The following is a 16,770-nucleotide window of genomic DNA, read 5'->3' on the forward strand; positions in this document are numbered from 1 at the left end:
GGCCTAGGCGGGCTCTGACGTCAGCGCAGGGGCGGGTCTGCGCAAGCGCAGAAAAGGGGGCGGGGGACTCAGCTTGTTGTGTTGCTGCCGGAGAACCAGAGACGGTCCTGCTGCGACCGCAGCTCTCACAGGCGTTGGACGATGTCGTCTCATTTAGTTGAGCAGCCGCCGCCTCTGCATAATAACAACAACAACTGCGATGAAGGTGAACAGCCTTTGCCACCGCCAGCCGGCCTCAACAGTGAGTGCTGGGCGGGTGGGATTGGTGAAGGGTATGGGGGAGGAGGAGCTGGTCGGGCCGCCACCACAAGCTTAACGCGGGGGGCGAGGGAGGTGCGTGCGGGAAGAGAAGGCAGCCTATTGGTCAAGGCGGTGGATGTTGGTGTGACTGACAGCTCCCATCCCCTGTCAGGAAGACTTGCTCTTGTCTTCCTCTTCGCCATTCTCTCCTCTTTTCTTAGATCTTGGGTTGGGGCTGTTTCGGTTCGGTGTTAGGGTTGTGCGAGTGGGAAGGAAGAGAAGGGGTCCGAGTTCCGAGCCGGTAGCTGGAAGAGAAGATTCCGCCCGGGGTGGGGCCGCAGAAGCGGGGCCAATGGAGGCCTGGAGGGGGCGGGGCGCGGGGCGCGGGGCGGAAAGGCGGGGCGGGGACGGTGGGCGGAGCGGGCGGCTGCGGGGCCGTAGGGAGACCTGGGACGTGCAGCGGGGCCGCGGGGGGATGGACGGGTGGGAGGGCAGGACGACGGGGGCTGGGGAGCCGAGGGAGCTGTGGTAGCTCAGGTGTGCAGTGGGCCTCGAGCCTTTGCATCAGCTGAATTAAAGTCGCCGAATTGGGCTTTCCCCAAGGTTCGGCACGAGAGATCGCTTGTTGCGTTCTTTTGTTACCACAGTGAGGAACATCCATTTGGTAATTTAGTGGTTACCTGAATCTTGTGTGGGTGTGAGGAGGCTAAGTTACTTTTTTCTTTTCTTTTTCTTCTTTTTTTTTGAGTTCTCTCAAAGTTGCTTAAGCGATTTTTTTAAACATTTGTTCCCCCTATTATTTTTTATTTTTAATCCATATGTTTTACTCGTCTGTCGATAAGATAGATAAAAGGAGCATCAGACACAAGGTTTTTCACAATCACACAGTCACATTGTGAAATCTACATCATTATACAATCACAGCTCTACATTTTCAGGCAGTTCCTTCCAGCCTCTCCGTTACACCTTAACTAAAAAGGTGATGTCTATAAAATGCGTAAGAATAACCTCCAGGATCACCTCTTGAGTCTGTTTGAAGTCTCTCAGCCACTGACACTTTATTTTGTCTCATTCCCCTCTTCCCCCGTTCCGTGGAGAAGGTTTTCTCAGTCCCTTGATCAAGCTAAGTCCCAGCTCATTCTAGGATTTCTGTCCCTCGTTGCCAGGAAGGTCCACACCCCTGGGAGTCATGTCCCACGTAGACAGGGGGAGAGTGGTGAGTTTGCTTGTTGTGTTGGCTGAGAGAGAGAGGCCACATCTGAGCAACAAAGGAGGTTCTCTTGGGAATGACTCTTGGGCCTAATTTTTTTTTATTGATAAAAAAAAAAATTTATTTATAAAAAAATTTAACAGACCAAATAAAACGTTAACATATCTATAATCAGTAATTCACAATATCATCACTTAGTTGCATATTCATCATTTCTTAGAACATTTGCATCAATTCAGAAAAAGAAACAAAAAGACAATAGAAAAAGAAATAAAACAAAAACAGAAAAGAAAAAAAAAAGATTTTACCTACCATACCCCTTACTCCTCACTTTCATTGATCACTAGCATTTCAAACTAAATTTATTTTAGCATTTGTTCCCCTATTATTTATTTTTATTCCATATGTTCTACTTGTTTGTTGACAAGGTAGATAAAAGGAGCATCAAACACAAGGTTTTCACAATCACACAGTCACATTGTGGAAGCTATATCATTATTCAGTCATCATCAAGAAAAGTGGCTACTGGAACATAGCTCTGCATTTTCAGGCGGTTCCCTCCAGCCTCTCCATTACATCTTGGTTAACAAGGTGATAACTACCTAATGCATAAGAATAACCTCCAGGATAAGCTCTCAACTCTGTTTGGAATCTCTCAGCCATTGATACTTTGTCTCATTTCCCTCTTCCCTCTTTTGGTGGAGAAGGTTTTCCCAATCCCTGGATGCTGAGTCTTAGCTCATTCTAAGATTTCTGTCCCATGTTGCCAGGAAGGTCCACACCCCTGGGAGTCAAGTCCCAGGTAGACAGGGGGAGCATGGTGAGTTTGCTTGCTGTGTTGGCTGGAGAGAGAGGCCACATCTGAGCAACAAAAGAGGCTCTCTTGGGGGTGACTCTTAGGCCTAAATTTTAAGTAGTCTTGACCTATCCTTTGTGGGGTTAAGTTTCATCTGAACAAACCCCAAGACTGGGGGCTCAGCCTTTTGCTTTGATTGTCCCCACTGCTTGTGAGAATATCAGGAATTCTCTACTTGAGGAAGTTGAATTTTCCCCTTTTCTTGTCATTCCCCCAAGGGGACTTTGCAAATACTTTTCTGTTCACTGTTCAAATCACTCTGGGATTTATTGGGGCATCACTCTGGACAAACCTACAAAATCTCATGCCCTACTCAAGGTTCCATCTATTTATGGTGTTCAGTTAATCTCTCCACAGAAGTTATATTAGGAAATGCAGTAGTCAAAATATAAATTTTGTACCAAATAAACATTTTTTAAGAGATTTTTTGAAACGACGGGATTGTGTGCCAGTAAACCTGTCTATACAGAGTGTCTTTTTGGAAAAAAAAATTTTATTGAGATATATTCGTGCATCGGTCCACCAAACTATGCAATCATTGGTTCACGGTATCTTCACATTTGTGTATTCGTCATCATGATCATGTTTAGAACATTTGTATCACTCCAGAAAAAGAAATAAAAAGACAAAAGAAAAAAAAAATACATCCCATACCCCTTACCCTCCCTCTCATAGTATTGCAATCTACCCATTTTTTTTTTTTACCCCTTATCCCCCCCATTATTTATTTATTTTTTGTCCTTATATATTAACTTATCCATCCATACCCTGAATAAAGGGAGTATCAGACACATGTTTTCCCAATCAGGGGTCACATGGTAAATGTTACATAGTCATACACTCATCTTCAAGAATCGAGGCTACTGGAATACAGTTCAACAGTTTCAGGTACTTCCTTCTAGCCACTCCAGTACACCATAAACTAAAAAGGGATAATTTATATAATGCATAAGAAGAACCTCAAGGATAACCTCTTGACTCTGAAATCTCCCAGCCACTGAAACTTTGTCTGATTTGTCTCTTCCCCCTTTTGAATAAGAAGGCTTTCTCATTCATGATGCTGGGGCCCACCTCATCCCTGGGAGTCCTGTCCCATGTTGCCAGGGAGATTTGCACACCTGGGAGTCAGGTTCCATGTAAGGGGGAGGGCAGTGAGTTCACCTGCAGAGTCGGCTTGAAGAGAGCGAGACCACATCTGAGCAACAAAAGAGGTTCTCTGGGGTGACTCTTAGGCATAATCTTAAGTGGGCTTAGCTTCTCCTTTGCAGGAATAAGTTTCATAGGAACGATTCCCAAGATTGAAGGCTCAGCCTATTGAATTGGTTGTCCCCACTGTTTGCACAAATCTCAGGAATTCCCCAGATGGGGAAGTTGAATATTTCCTCCTTTCTCCCCAAGGGGACTTTGCAAATACTTTTTTTATTCTCTGCCCAGGTTACTCTGGGATGTATCAGAGCATCACACTAACCTTATACAAAACCTCTTGAACCATTCAAACCAGCTATCCATGAAGCATGAGGAAATGAATTTTCAGAAATGAAATTAAAAACTCTTCCAAACACATGACCAGTTGAAAGTTAATGCATAATACTGAGTTAAGACAAACTGTACACTTGGCTCATAACATCCTGATGCTCAGACATCTTGTCCTAAAGTTATTTTCAGTTGTTTTTAGAGGGCAGACTCTTCTTGGTAAAGTTTTTGCTTAAGCTTTCTGTAATTCATCACATATGTAAGAGATAGTTTAGCATATGGGTGAATTAAATCCTTTAACAACCATTTGGATTTAAAGGTGGTTTAAAGATGTTGCAGTGTCTTTCATCATAAGAGGGAGGTGCTTCCAACATGGCCTTAAATGTTTTTTGGGGGGATAGAGTTCTTGTTCTCACAAGTATGGTATAGAATTGGGGTATTCTAAGATGTATTCATGACTGACTGCTTCTTCTCCATCCTTTGATGGGCTAATTCTTTAAATGGTGACTTAAACGTTTAAATGTCTTATGTTCTAGAACATAAGGTTTTAATATTAGAATTAATTTATATATCTTTTAATGTTACTTTTATCATATATTAATATGCTTTTTAAATGACTTACCCATTTTTAATGTACTCTCTCAGAAGCACGTGAATTTTAGAATGAGAATTTAGACCAGGAAGAGATAATTTTGAATTTCACAAGAAGCTGGCACCTAAAGCAGAGGTGCTGACTTTCACTCAGTTTGGTGCTGCTTTCAGAGCACTTCTGTTTCAGTGACCCAGAATTGTTCTTTATTTGAGTTTATTTTCTCTATATGCTTTCCTACCTAATGTACAGGGGTGGTCTGCCTGTCTTTCGTTTTTCAGTATTCCATTTCTTAATTGCCTTCAGTATTTTCCTGTGATACTTAGTCAGCTATTTGTTAGTGTAGGTACACATGAATTTTATAAAAAGCAAAGGGGCTTTAATTTTCCTTTGCCGTTTAACAAAAATGGGATTGAGCTGTAATGTGATTATCTCTGTGTCTGACAGAGCTGTGATGTGTTTGATGTCTGTAGCCAATCAGTTGTTGCTGTGTTTATATTCACTGTTATTGAAGTGGAAGAACACGCAACCTGTATGTGGTTTCAAAATGTTGCTTTGGTAAATCTACTAGATAGGATTTTGCTTGGGATGGGGTTTAGCTTTTAAGAGTAACTGAAAAGCTTTCTAGATAATGCCATATTTAATTACTGTCCCTCTTGGGGCTTACTCTGCTTGCTTTTTTTGGCTCCTTACACAACACTGGACTGAACAAAACAAGCCTTATTGATCTTTCAAGTGATTTGGGAGCACTGAGCAAAACAATTTACTCAGGCAACTGTTACTATCCAAATTGCAGATAAGTTGAGTACTTTTGTTGGGTAAAGTTGCATAACTGTGAAGAGGAGGAGATGAAATTTAACATACTGGTTGTCTCTATGCATGTTATCTCTGGTGTAGGATTTTATGTTTAGTTCAGAAAGCCGAGTTTTAATAGAAAATTATTAAAATATTTGAAATAGTGAAACCTTTCCGTGACTTGTTTTATTTACTTAGTTTAATCTACCAGTCACTTTTATTACAAATATATGAACTACTTCCAAAGTTTAGGGGATATTTTCCACTTAGTTTTATTAAGAAAAAATACCCAGGTAGTTAAGAATATTTGTATAGGACTTTGATGTCATAAGATTTAGAAGGTAGTATAAGGAAAATCAAGATTGTAGTATAATTCTTGCTATAGTTTAATGTGGAAATTAACAAACCCAGCTTTTTTTTTTAACATCTTCATCCAATGTTTTATTCTGATCCACTGATCTGTATATCTGTCTCTGACACTATTACACTGTCTTAGTTAGCTTACCTTTATTGTATGTCTTTAAATTGGATAGAATGTAATACTCTAGGGATCTCAGTAAGGGGCAGGGGAGGATGAAGGGTATGGTATATTTGAGGATTTTTTTAATTTCTTTTTCTGGAGTAAGGCACATGTTCTAAGATTGATCATGGTGATGAATCCACAACCATGTGATGATACTGTGAACCATTGATTGAATACTTTGCTTGGATTGTATGGTATTATGAATGTATTTCAATGTAATTACAATTGGGAAAACAAAATCTTTATCCAAGATATCCCTGTTTCCCCTATTATGGCATGAAAACTTTCAAGCCTTCATTTAAAATTTCACAGTATTGAATTACTGCTTAGAATACATAACGAACTTGTATATTATTAAGTCACTTCTGGTAAAAGGCCTTTTTTTTTTTTGAGAAGACTGCCAGTGACTGTTCTTGGTCTAGAATTTGGCATCAGCTACTTGAACCAAAATAAAGATTTGAGGAAAGAATATGAAATATAATGAAGTGTGTCACTCCTGGTTAGGATAAGAGTTGCATGTGGGACTTTGAAAGGTTGGAGAAAAAATAAGAACTACTCTTCCTTTTTCCCCTCCCCACACTAGTCCTCTTCCTAAGAGAAAGATTGTACTGGTGATTATAAAACCATAAAGGATATGTAGCATACAGTCATGAATATAGTCAAGTTTTTTGAGTAACCTTTGGAATCTGGTATAATAGAGGATGCAAATATGTACTTCTTTGATCTGTTAACTCTTCCCAAAGACTTAAACTAGAAAATATGTGTTATTGTGCATATATACAAGCTACCATAAAAGAACAGTTTGTAAAAGTAATCTTAAATACAATAGAGCAAGCTTCCATATTTTAATTACAAAACTTGATTATTAGGAAAAGAATTTACTTTGCTATTTTTTCCCACTTTGTATTGTATAGTACAATCTTCATATCTTGTTTCCTTTCCAAGTAAAAAGGGACTTGTGAAGATTGGTAGAGTTAGGCAATTAAGAAATTCTGAGACTGTAAATCAGAAATAAATTGGGTGATGAGGAAAAGATGTGTAGTTCATCTATTGAGAAAGACAAGTTTGATTTTTCATTTTATTCAAAAGATAAATCTAATATATAACTTCTTGATGAGTACCTGTATATAAAGCTTTCTCTGTAGTATGTTTATTTCCACAGAAGATATTTCTGGAAGGTAATTATTATGCTAAAGGAAATCTGTCTTTAAAAAAATTTTTAATTGTATAATATAACATATATACAAAGGAAAGAAAGAAAAAAGCAATAGTTTTCAAAGCACTCTTCAACAAGTAGTTACAGGACAGATCCCAGAGTTTGTCATGGGCTACCATACCATCATCTCAGATTTTTCCTTCTAGCTGCTCCAAAATATAGGAGGCTAGAAAGCTTAAATATTTTTTAATCATCACATTCAACTTTTTCTTAATGAAAAACAACATATATACAAAAAAGCAATAAATTTCAAAGCACAGCACAACAGTTAGTTGTAGAATAGATTTCAGAGTTTGGTATGGGTTATAATTCCACGGTTTTACGTTTTTACTTCTAAGAAATCTACCTTTTTAAAGCTCTTAATACCTACTGTCAAAGTACTCTCCAGGATGGCTTTGACTAGGTGGAACACAGGGCATTTTTAGGGCAGTGAACTATTCTGTATGGTATTGTGATGGTAGAATCATTACATTATGCATTTGTCAAAAACCCATAGGACTGTATACACAAAGAGTGAATCCTAATGTGTAAACTATGAACTTTAGTTACTGAAAATTTATTGATATCGGTTCATCAATTTTGACAAATATACCACACTAACACAAGAATTATAGGGGAACTGTGTGGCAGGAGTGTATGGGAACTTTTTGTGCAATCTTTCTATAAATCTAAAACTGCTCTAAAAATAGAGCTTAGTATTTTTTTTTAAAGATGCAGAATATAATTGTAATAGTAGCTAGCACATAGCACCCATTTTACTGTGTTTTATTCATTTCATCCTTGTATCAATCATATGAGGTAGATACAATTATTATCCCTATTTTACAGAAGAGGAAATTGATAGACTAAGAGGTTAAGTAACTTGTCCATGGTGAAGTAGCTGGCTATACATGGTAGAGTGGGAGTCTGGCTGAAATTTATTCTCTTAACCGCTATACTAATTTACGCCAAATAAATATTGTCTGTCATAAGTAGAAATCTTAATTATGCTACAGAGTGTTAAGTTGATTACAGTTACCACTTATATTACGTGTTTCTGGGTACGTCTCTTCAAGTTCCTAAAATGTGTTAGATTACGATATTTACGTATTTTTAATACAGAAAATAGAATTTAGATATTGGTTTGGAAGTGCTTCACAAAATGAAGGTCTAGGAAATGTGGCATTGCTGCAGCCTTTTTTCTCTTTGATCAGATATCTCAGGTGAACATTAATTGTATTTTAGGGAAAACTGGCTTCCACAGTGTTCTGGTTTGCTAGCTGCCAGAATGCAATATACCAGAAAGGGAATGGCTTTTTTAAAAGGGTAATTTAATAAGTTGCTAGTTTACAATTCTAAGGCCGAGAAAATGTCCCAATTAAAACAAGTCTATAGAAATGTCCAATCAAAGGCATCCAGAGAAAAATACCTTCGTTCAAGAAGGCCGGTGAAGTTCAGGGTGTCTCTCTCAAGTGAGAAGGCACATGGCGAACACAGTCACAGTTTCTCTCTCATCTGGAAAGGCACAAGGTAAACACGGTCAGGGTTCCTTTCTCATCTGGAAGGGCATATGGCGGACATGGCATCATCTGCTAGCTTCTTCTCCTGGCTTCTGGTTTCATGAAGCTCCCTGGGAAGCATTTTCCTTCTTCATCTCCAAAGGTCACTGGCTCGTGGACTCTCTGCTTCTTACTGCAGCATTCTCTGCTCTCTCTGAATCTCCCATTCTCCAAAATGTTTCCTCTTTTATAGGACTTCAGAAACTAATCAAGACCCACCCAAATGGGTGGAGACATTCCTGTACCTAATCCAGTTTAACAACCACTCTTGATTAAATCACATCTCCAGGGAGGTTATCTAATTACAGATTCAAACATGCAGTATTGAATAAGGATTCTTCTGCCTTTACGAAATGGGATTTAGATTGAAACATTTCTTTTCTAGGAAACATACATCCTTTCAAACCAGCACACACAGTGACCCATTTGGAATTCTTGGTTCCTTAGATATGCTTCTGCCAGAGTAGCTCTGTTTTTTGTTTTGTGTATTTTGCATATTGTGCTACTGTACCAGAACTGGTTCCTTGGTTTAAAAATGAGTTTGAAATCCTCAAAGCAGTGGGAGTAGAAAAAAGTTTATCCTATACCATTCTTTTCTTTTCCCCACTCTCCCTCCTTCCTTCTCTTCCTCTCTTTCCCTCCCTGTCCCTCTCTCTTTCTGGCTAGTTAAAATATTCATCTGCTGGGAGTTATAGAGAATAGCTCTGCCAACCAGCTTGGTTATGACACATTTTCTAAAAGAAAATTTTGTAGAGAAAGATAGTCATGAAAAAATGCACCTATATCTCCTTTTGAAAAGTTGGGTTATTAGCTATTGTTATCAATTCTTTTTTTTTTTTTTTTTGCATTTAAAAACAACATTTATTAACTTAGACTGTACCGTATATTGATTCAGTCAAACCAAGAAAATTATACAATAACTTACATAAAATCCGTATGAGTTCATACAGCCCAAGTTTTATATTCTGGATAGGATATGAGACAAAATCCACAAAACACAAAACCCATGATATAAAAACAAAACTGTTCCTCTTCCGTTTTGTAGGAGAGTATGGACCTATTGTGAGCCAAGGCAAGTGGTTAAGCAAATGAATTTGATGCCCATGTCAGATGTCAGAATGCTGCCCAGGAACTCAGCCCTAGTGCGGCTTCTTTGTTGTTAAGGCAATTTCTTAGGATCTTTTTATAAAAGTCCAAATAAAATTTCCAAGTCCTTGAGTCTTCCTGGAGGTGGCCAATGTAGTGTTGGTTTGCAGCATATGCCAGCCTGGAAACTGAAATCACTCTGCTACAGCTTTTTGTGTTTTAGCTGCATTTTCCAAAATTTTCCTTTTCCACTCTTCATAATCCAGTGTCAGATCTTCATTTTTCTGCAGTTTATGTGGGATCTCTACTACCTTCTCTATTCCCTTTATGGTGGGTTCAACTACTGTTAGCTATCAATTCTTATTAAAATTAATGCACTTTAGTATGTTCCACAAACTTACTGGGCTAATAAATATTTTCAAGACCTAACCAATTTACCAGTGCCACTTCCTTTTTTTTCTGTGGCTCCACCCCCTTCATCTGTTTGCCTAAGAAAACATTAGTGTCTGCCAGTAACAGACGCACAGTTGTTTCTCCCCCTAAACAAACAAGCATTAATGAAAACCCCAGAAAATAGGAGCTTGTGGGAGAGAAGAGAGAAAAGACAAGTTCATAAGGTATGTTTAGTATGCAGAAAAATGAGTTGTAAAGGAAATGAAGAAACTGATTGGAATAGAATTAAAGCCTTTTTCGTAATTTTTAACATTATCGCTTGGTTTATTTAAGAGCCAGCTGAATTTATTTTATGCTCCAAATTTGTGCAGAAATTGAAATTTTTATGATTGGATTTAAGTTCCCTCTCTTGGTGCTTCTCAGTTGCTTTGCTAATTAAGAAATGACCTTTATGAGATATTTCTAAGCTATATGTTTATTTCATTTGTGGATGGTACAATTAAATAGTTGAGGTAGACTATTGATTTTATTTGTATAAAGCAACCTGAAATATTATAAGCAAGTAGCTTGTCTTATAATAAAGCACTTATTTATTTTTTTAAAGGCAGCCTCAAAGAATTTTTCAGTAAAGTGTTCATTGTATATAAACCAAACTCTAACCAGAGAAGCAAAATCTGAAAGATGCATTTTCTAAGGTTACTCTTAGAGAGTTCCAGTTTCTTCTAAATTAAATGTTATATGAGCTGTATCAGGAACACTACTATATAGATTTTAGATTTCTGTTGCTTCTTGTTTATTTTCTCCATAATGCTTTTGCGTTTGGTTTGAGATGAGTCAGAGTACTTATCTTTATTCACCATGTTCACATCTGCGCACACATGACAGGTTTCAATTCTGCCCGGTTAACTGAAGTTATCTGACCTGCCCAACAGGTTCCTGGGTGGAGCTTCCAATGAACAGCAGCAATGGTAATGATAATGGCAATGGGAAAAATGGGGGGCTTGAACATGTACCCTCATCATCCTCTATCCACAATGGAGACATGGAGAAGATTCTTTTGGATGCACAACATGAATCAGGACAGAGTAGTTCAAGGGGCAGTTCTCACTGTGACAGGTAAGTGAGATCCATGTTATGGTATAATTCGGAAAAACAAATGGGTTAGCCAAATGAGTTTTGATTTCACAAGGTAGATTTCCAATAACAATTAATTTAGTTTAAATGTAATCTTATTTAATTCGAATAAGATTTGTTCACTTCAATTTTACTTTTGTTAAATATGAGTCCTTATTCTTTGCAGCATGCTTATTTTATCAGATAGCTAATTGAGAAGTATTTTGAGTACCCACTGTTTTCCCCCAAAGTAAATCAGTTTTCTTATTCAGATTGAATTTTTTAGACATTGTCAGTTTAAAATTCCTTAACGTTAATGTTTACTTGTAGAATGAATCTAACTTTCCCCCTTTTTCCTTTGTACTTTGTACCCCTATTTATTACGCAGATCACAGTCTGCCATGAAATAATTAATTACTTCTCTATATCAGTCTTCCCTTCTAGCTTGTGAGACTCCAAAAGGCAGGGTTCTTATTTTCATCTTTTTCATATCCTTCATAGGAATGGTTCTGGTATGTAGCAGACACTCAGTAAATGTTTCAGTCCTGTAAACGCAAGTTAATTCAAGTTATAGTAATACTTTCACAACAGACATGCCAAGTAAGCTCTGTAAAGGTAGTTAATTTTGAAAGCCATTTGGTTTCCTTAGAGGACATATTTTATTTCAGACCTCATTTTCCTATATTTGATTCTGGGAAACTAATTTCACTTATTAAGTACTGCTTATGTTCAAAGAATAAGAGTACTGAGATATGTGAATATGAGTAGAATGAAAACATGTTATTTATATCTTTTTCAGTAAATCTTTTCTTTTTTTCAGAGGGATCAGGTCTTAAATGGCATTGTAATATATTTAAACATAGTACAGTAAATAGCCATACTGTTTGGCAGACTCAGCATTATTGGGTACTGAATGGTCCTCTGGTTGATTAAAAGTTAACTGATATTAACCATTTAGAAAACACAAATGCATAGGAAGAAGATTAAAGAAACATTTTTAAGTGATAACAGTATTTGTCTCTGGGAGGATGAAATTATGGATATTTTTCTGCTTCTGAATATTTTTTTACTTTGTAAAATTTTGTACATAGCAGTTATTATTACATATAAACTCAGAAAAAGTATTAAGGAAAAACAGGAGTTAAATCATGCTTGAAGTTTCTGCTTGGCTTATGATCCACTAATGTTACTGAGGCAGCCACAGGACTGGTTTGTTGGCTCTCTGGTATACTGCACACCTCCTCCACCTTGTCTCCCCTCTGACTTTTCTCTGTGCTTCTTAGAGCCTGGGATAGCTATTATCATAAGCAGAATCAAAGCAGCTGGGTGTTTTCTGAGCAGCTTGCCATTGATTTCTGTAGCTACAGCATTTGCTTGTTTTTCAGAATGAAAATTTATATTATGGTACTTGCTGATATGCTGGTTTCTGGAGTTTTCTGTTTGTAATGGGTCTCTGATAAGGCTTTTACTGCACATTCCAGGACGTCACCCTCAGTCATAGATACCTGTGTGTCCATTGGGCCAGTTGTTCACATGGTGCTGTCACTGAGCAGAGAAAAAGTCTCTGTTTGTATTTTTGTCCATTTTATTTCATTTATGGCTGCAGCTACTCATGTGATCAAATATGAATTTATTTTCTCATGATCATGTTAAAGTTTATGTTTCTAAACATGTGAAGAGAGATATGACAAATGTTTTAAACGCTTTCCCCAGCTTACCAATTTTCAGGTTCTGGATTGTTGGTAACTTTTCAGAAGAGGTATATAATTTTAGCTTAACAATTCTGTCCTAAGATATAATAATATATAGTATAAATTTAAGCATTGAAAAGTGTCTTCAAAATTCATGTTACTTGAATTGCCATGAATCTCTATATTTGAAGTTATTGAGAAGAAAAGTTTTAAGATTGTTGAGTATTAGTCCTAGAGTTGATTTATATATCTTTTTCAATTTAAAAATTATTCCATAGATACATTTTTTTCATAGATACATTTTTGACATTGCACTTATTTGTTAGAAGATAGCCTTTATGTGTCTTGTTCTGTGGTGTATCCTGTCATAGGGATGCTTAACCTTGGCTGCACACTAGATTCACTCAAGGAGCTTTTCAAAATATTGATACATAAGACCACTTCCTGGATTTCTCATTCACTTGTCACGGGTGGGGTATAGACATCAGAATATTTTAAAAAGCACCCCAAGTGATCCTAAATGTGCCAGGGTTGACACTCTGAAGTATGTATTCTGAATTGCTAAGAACAGTAACAATTTACCAGTTAAAAAATTTAGTGTTTTTGTCAGATTGGTGCCAGTAGTAAAGAAATAATTTAGAACTAGAGCAGTGTTTTGTAGGATTCTTGAACTTTGCCATTCAAACTACCTTGACCTGGTCATGGCTATATAAGGCTTAATTTGATCCCTGGCTACGAACTGAACAGTATTCTGAGCATAAAACTGTAAACTGAGGACAGCAAGAGTGCTTCGTTCTGGTTGATTCTGTTCTTTAGCTTGATCTCTCTAGTGAAGGTAGAAATTTTCTAAACACATACAGTGTATTTGATATAGAACTTATTTTCCTGTACCTGCTTAAGAATTGTTTGTATTGATTTTAATAGTCTTAAGAGTCCGAGGCCTAATCAACGTGGTGAATATGTGATGATCTTGTTTTGGAACCTGTAATCTTTTACCAACATCTCTACACATTAACATTGTACACATGCTCTTAGTAATTTTAAAGGTTAATAGGCTGTTCCTTTGAGCAAGTTGAGCCCCATGAATTTTCATCCCTGTTTGATGGTGGGGTGGGAAGGGCAAAGTGGGTAACGTTTGTAGTGACTTGCTTATGATTTACAAGGAATCTAAACCTAAGGATAGAATTTAACACGTTGTATTCATCTGTTGTACCAAGTAAGGTTTGCAATCATGTGTTTTTAACTTTTTTAATTTTTATTAATAAAACCAATCAACTTATAACACAAACGTGCTTAACATATGAACATTCCATACTTGGTGTACAATCAGTGGCTCACAATATCATTAAATAGTTGTATATTCATCATTATGATCATTTCTCAGAACATTTATTTCACTCCAGAAAGAAATAAAAAGAAAACAGTAAAACTCATACATACCATACCCTTTACCCCATGTCTCATTGACCGCTGGTATTTCCCTCTACACGATTTATTTTAACACTTGTTTCCCCTATTATTTATTTATTTTTAATCCATATTTTTTACTCATCTGTCCATACTGTAGATAAAAGGAGCATCAGAACAAGTTTTTCACAATCACACAGTCAATTTGCGAAAGCTTTATCATTATACAATCATCTTAAAAACATGGCTACCAGAACTCAGCTCTACAGGTTCAGGCACGTCCCACTAGCCTCTCTAATACACCTTAAACTAAAAATGGGTTATCTATATAATGCGTAAGAATAACCTCTTGACTCTATTTGAAATCTCTCAGCCACTGACTCTTTATTTTGTCTCATTTCTCTCTTCCCCCTTTCAGTCAAGGTTTTCTCAGTCCCTTGATACTGAGTTCCAGATCATTCTAGGATTTCTGTCCCATGTTGCCAAGGAGGTTTACACCCCCAGGAGTCATATCCCACGTAGAGAAGGGGAGGGCAATGAGTTTGCTTGCTGTGTTGGCTGAGAGATAGGCCACATCTGAGCAACAAAAGAGGTTCTCTGGGGGTGACTCATAGGCCTAATTTTAAGTAGGCTTAGCCTGTCCTTTGCAGGGATATGTTTCATATGAACAAACGCCAAGATTGAGAGTTCCACTTATTGATTTTCTTGTCTTCACTGCTTGCAGTGAGAATATCAGGCCTTCCCCAAGTGGAAAAGTTGAATTTTCCCTTTCTCACCATTCCCCCAAGGGGACTTTGCAAATACTTTTCTATTCACTGTTCAGATCACTCTGGGATTTATCAGGGCATCACTCTGGACAAACCTACAAAATCTCATGCCCTACTCAAGGTTCCATGTACTTATGGTGTTCAATTAAACTGTCCATATAAGTTATATTAGGAGATGCACTAGTCAAAATATAGATTTTGTACCAAGTAAGCATTTTTTGCTTTAGTCTCACATATAAGTTAAAAGTTTTAAAATATGAATTACCATCTATTTTTAACACCCTGAAATACTGACATTCCTTTGTTCTTCCTCATGCAAAAACATGTTTTAATGTGTATATTTAGTCATTATCATTGTATACTCTAGGCATTCCTAGATTATACCATCTCAGTCTTTATTATCTATCTTTCTTTCTGATTTCATTTTGCCCCCATCCCTCCTCCCTCTATCATTCACACATTCAGCTTCATTCAGTGTACTAACATTATTGTATTAGTTAGGTAGTATTGTACTATCCATTTCTGAATTTTTACGATCAATACTGTTGCACAACCTATAACCCTTCAGCACCAATTACCCAATATCTACCCTATTTCTATCTCCTGATGGTCTCTGTTCTTAACGGAAATTCTTCAAGTTCATTCATTAATATTAGTTCATATCAGTGAGACCTTAACAGTATTTGTCCTTTGTTTCTGGCTAATCTCACTCAGCATAATGTCCTCAAGGTCCATACATGTTGTTACATACTTCATAACTTTATTCTGTCTTACAGTTGCATAATATTCCATCGTATGTATATACCACAGCTTGTTTAGCCACTTGTCTGTTGATGAACATATGGGCTGTTTACATCTCTTGGCAATTGTATATAATGCTGCTATAAACATTGGCGTGCAAATGTCCATTTGTGTCTTTGTCCTCATGTCCTGAGCAGATACCAAGCAATGATATTGCCAGATCTTATGGCAGTTCTATACTTAGGTACCCGAGGAACCACCAAACTGCCTTCTGCAGTGGTTATACCATTTTATATTCCCACCAACAGTGGATAAATGTGCCTGTTTCTCCACATCCTCTCCAGCACTTGTCGTTTTGTTTTATTTATAATGGCCATTCTGGTGGGTGTGAGATGATATCTCATTGTGGTTTTGATTTGCATTTCCCTAATAGCCAGGGAGGTTGAGCATCTTTTCATGTGACTTTTGGCCATTTGTATTTCCTCTACTGAGAAGTGTGTGTTCATGTCTTTTGCTCATTTTTTGATTGGGTTGTTTGTCTTTTTGTTGTTGAGTTGAACAGTCTCTTTATATATTCTGTATACTAGACCCTTATCTGATATATCATTTCCAAATATTGTCTCCCATTGTGTAGACTGTCTTTTTACTTTCTTGACAAAGTTCTTTGATGGACAAAAGTGTTTAATTTTGAGGAGTTCCCATTTCTTTCTTTCTTTCTTCAATGCTTGTGTTTTGGTGTAAGATCTAGGAAACTGCCTCCTATTAAAAGATTTATAAGATATTTCCCTACATTTTCTTCTAAAAGTTTTATGGTCTTAGATCTAATGTTTAGGTCTTTGATCCATTTTGAGTTAATTTTTATATAGGGTGTGAAAATGGATTCTCTTTCGTTCTTTTGCATGTGGATATCCAGTTCTCTAGGCATCATTTATTTAAGAGACTGTTCTGTCCCAGGTGAGTTAGTTTAACTGCCTTGTCAAAGATCAGTTGTCCATAGATGAGACGGTCTATATCCGAACACTCTATTCAATTCTATTGGTCAATATATCTATCTTTATGCCAGTACCATGCTGTTTTGACCACTGTAGCTTCAGAATACACCTTAAAGTCAGGTAGCGTGAGACCTCTGACT

At 37.2% G+C, this 16,770-nt stretch overlaps 1 protein-coding gene across 3 annotated transcripts in view; it reads left to right on the top strand.

Annotated features, from left to right (window-relative positions):
• The first annotated feature begins 34 nt into the window (after window positions 1-34).
• BNIP3L (BCL2 interacting protein 3 like) overlaps window positions 35-16,770 on the top strand; it is a 31,908-nt gene continuing 15,172 nt past the window's right edge. The window contains exons 1-2 of one of the 3 annotated variants that reach the window (XM_077152840.1): window positions 35-205; window positions 10,852-11,035. In XM_077152840.1, the coding sequence (XP_077008955.1) occupies window positions 142-205; window positions 10,852-11,035 (248 nt within the window). In that variant the 5' untranslated portion in view covers window positions 35-141. Of the gene's footprint in view, window positions 242-10,009; window positions 10,144-10,851; window positions 11,036-16,770 lie in introns of those variants that run through there. The other 2 variants (XM_077152839.1, XM_077152841.1) reach the window with 2 other exon arrangements.

This window comes from Tamandua tetradactyla, chromosome 3 (assembly GCF_023851605.1).
Source record: "Tamandua tetradactyla isolate mTamTet1 chromosome 3, mTamTet1.pri, whole genome shotgun sequence".
Classification (NCBI taxonomy): domain Eukaryota; kingdom Metazoa; phylum Chordata; class Mammalia; order Pilosa; family Myrmecophagidae; genus Tamandua; species Tamandua tetradactyla.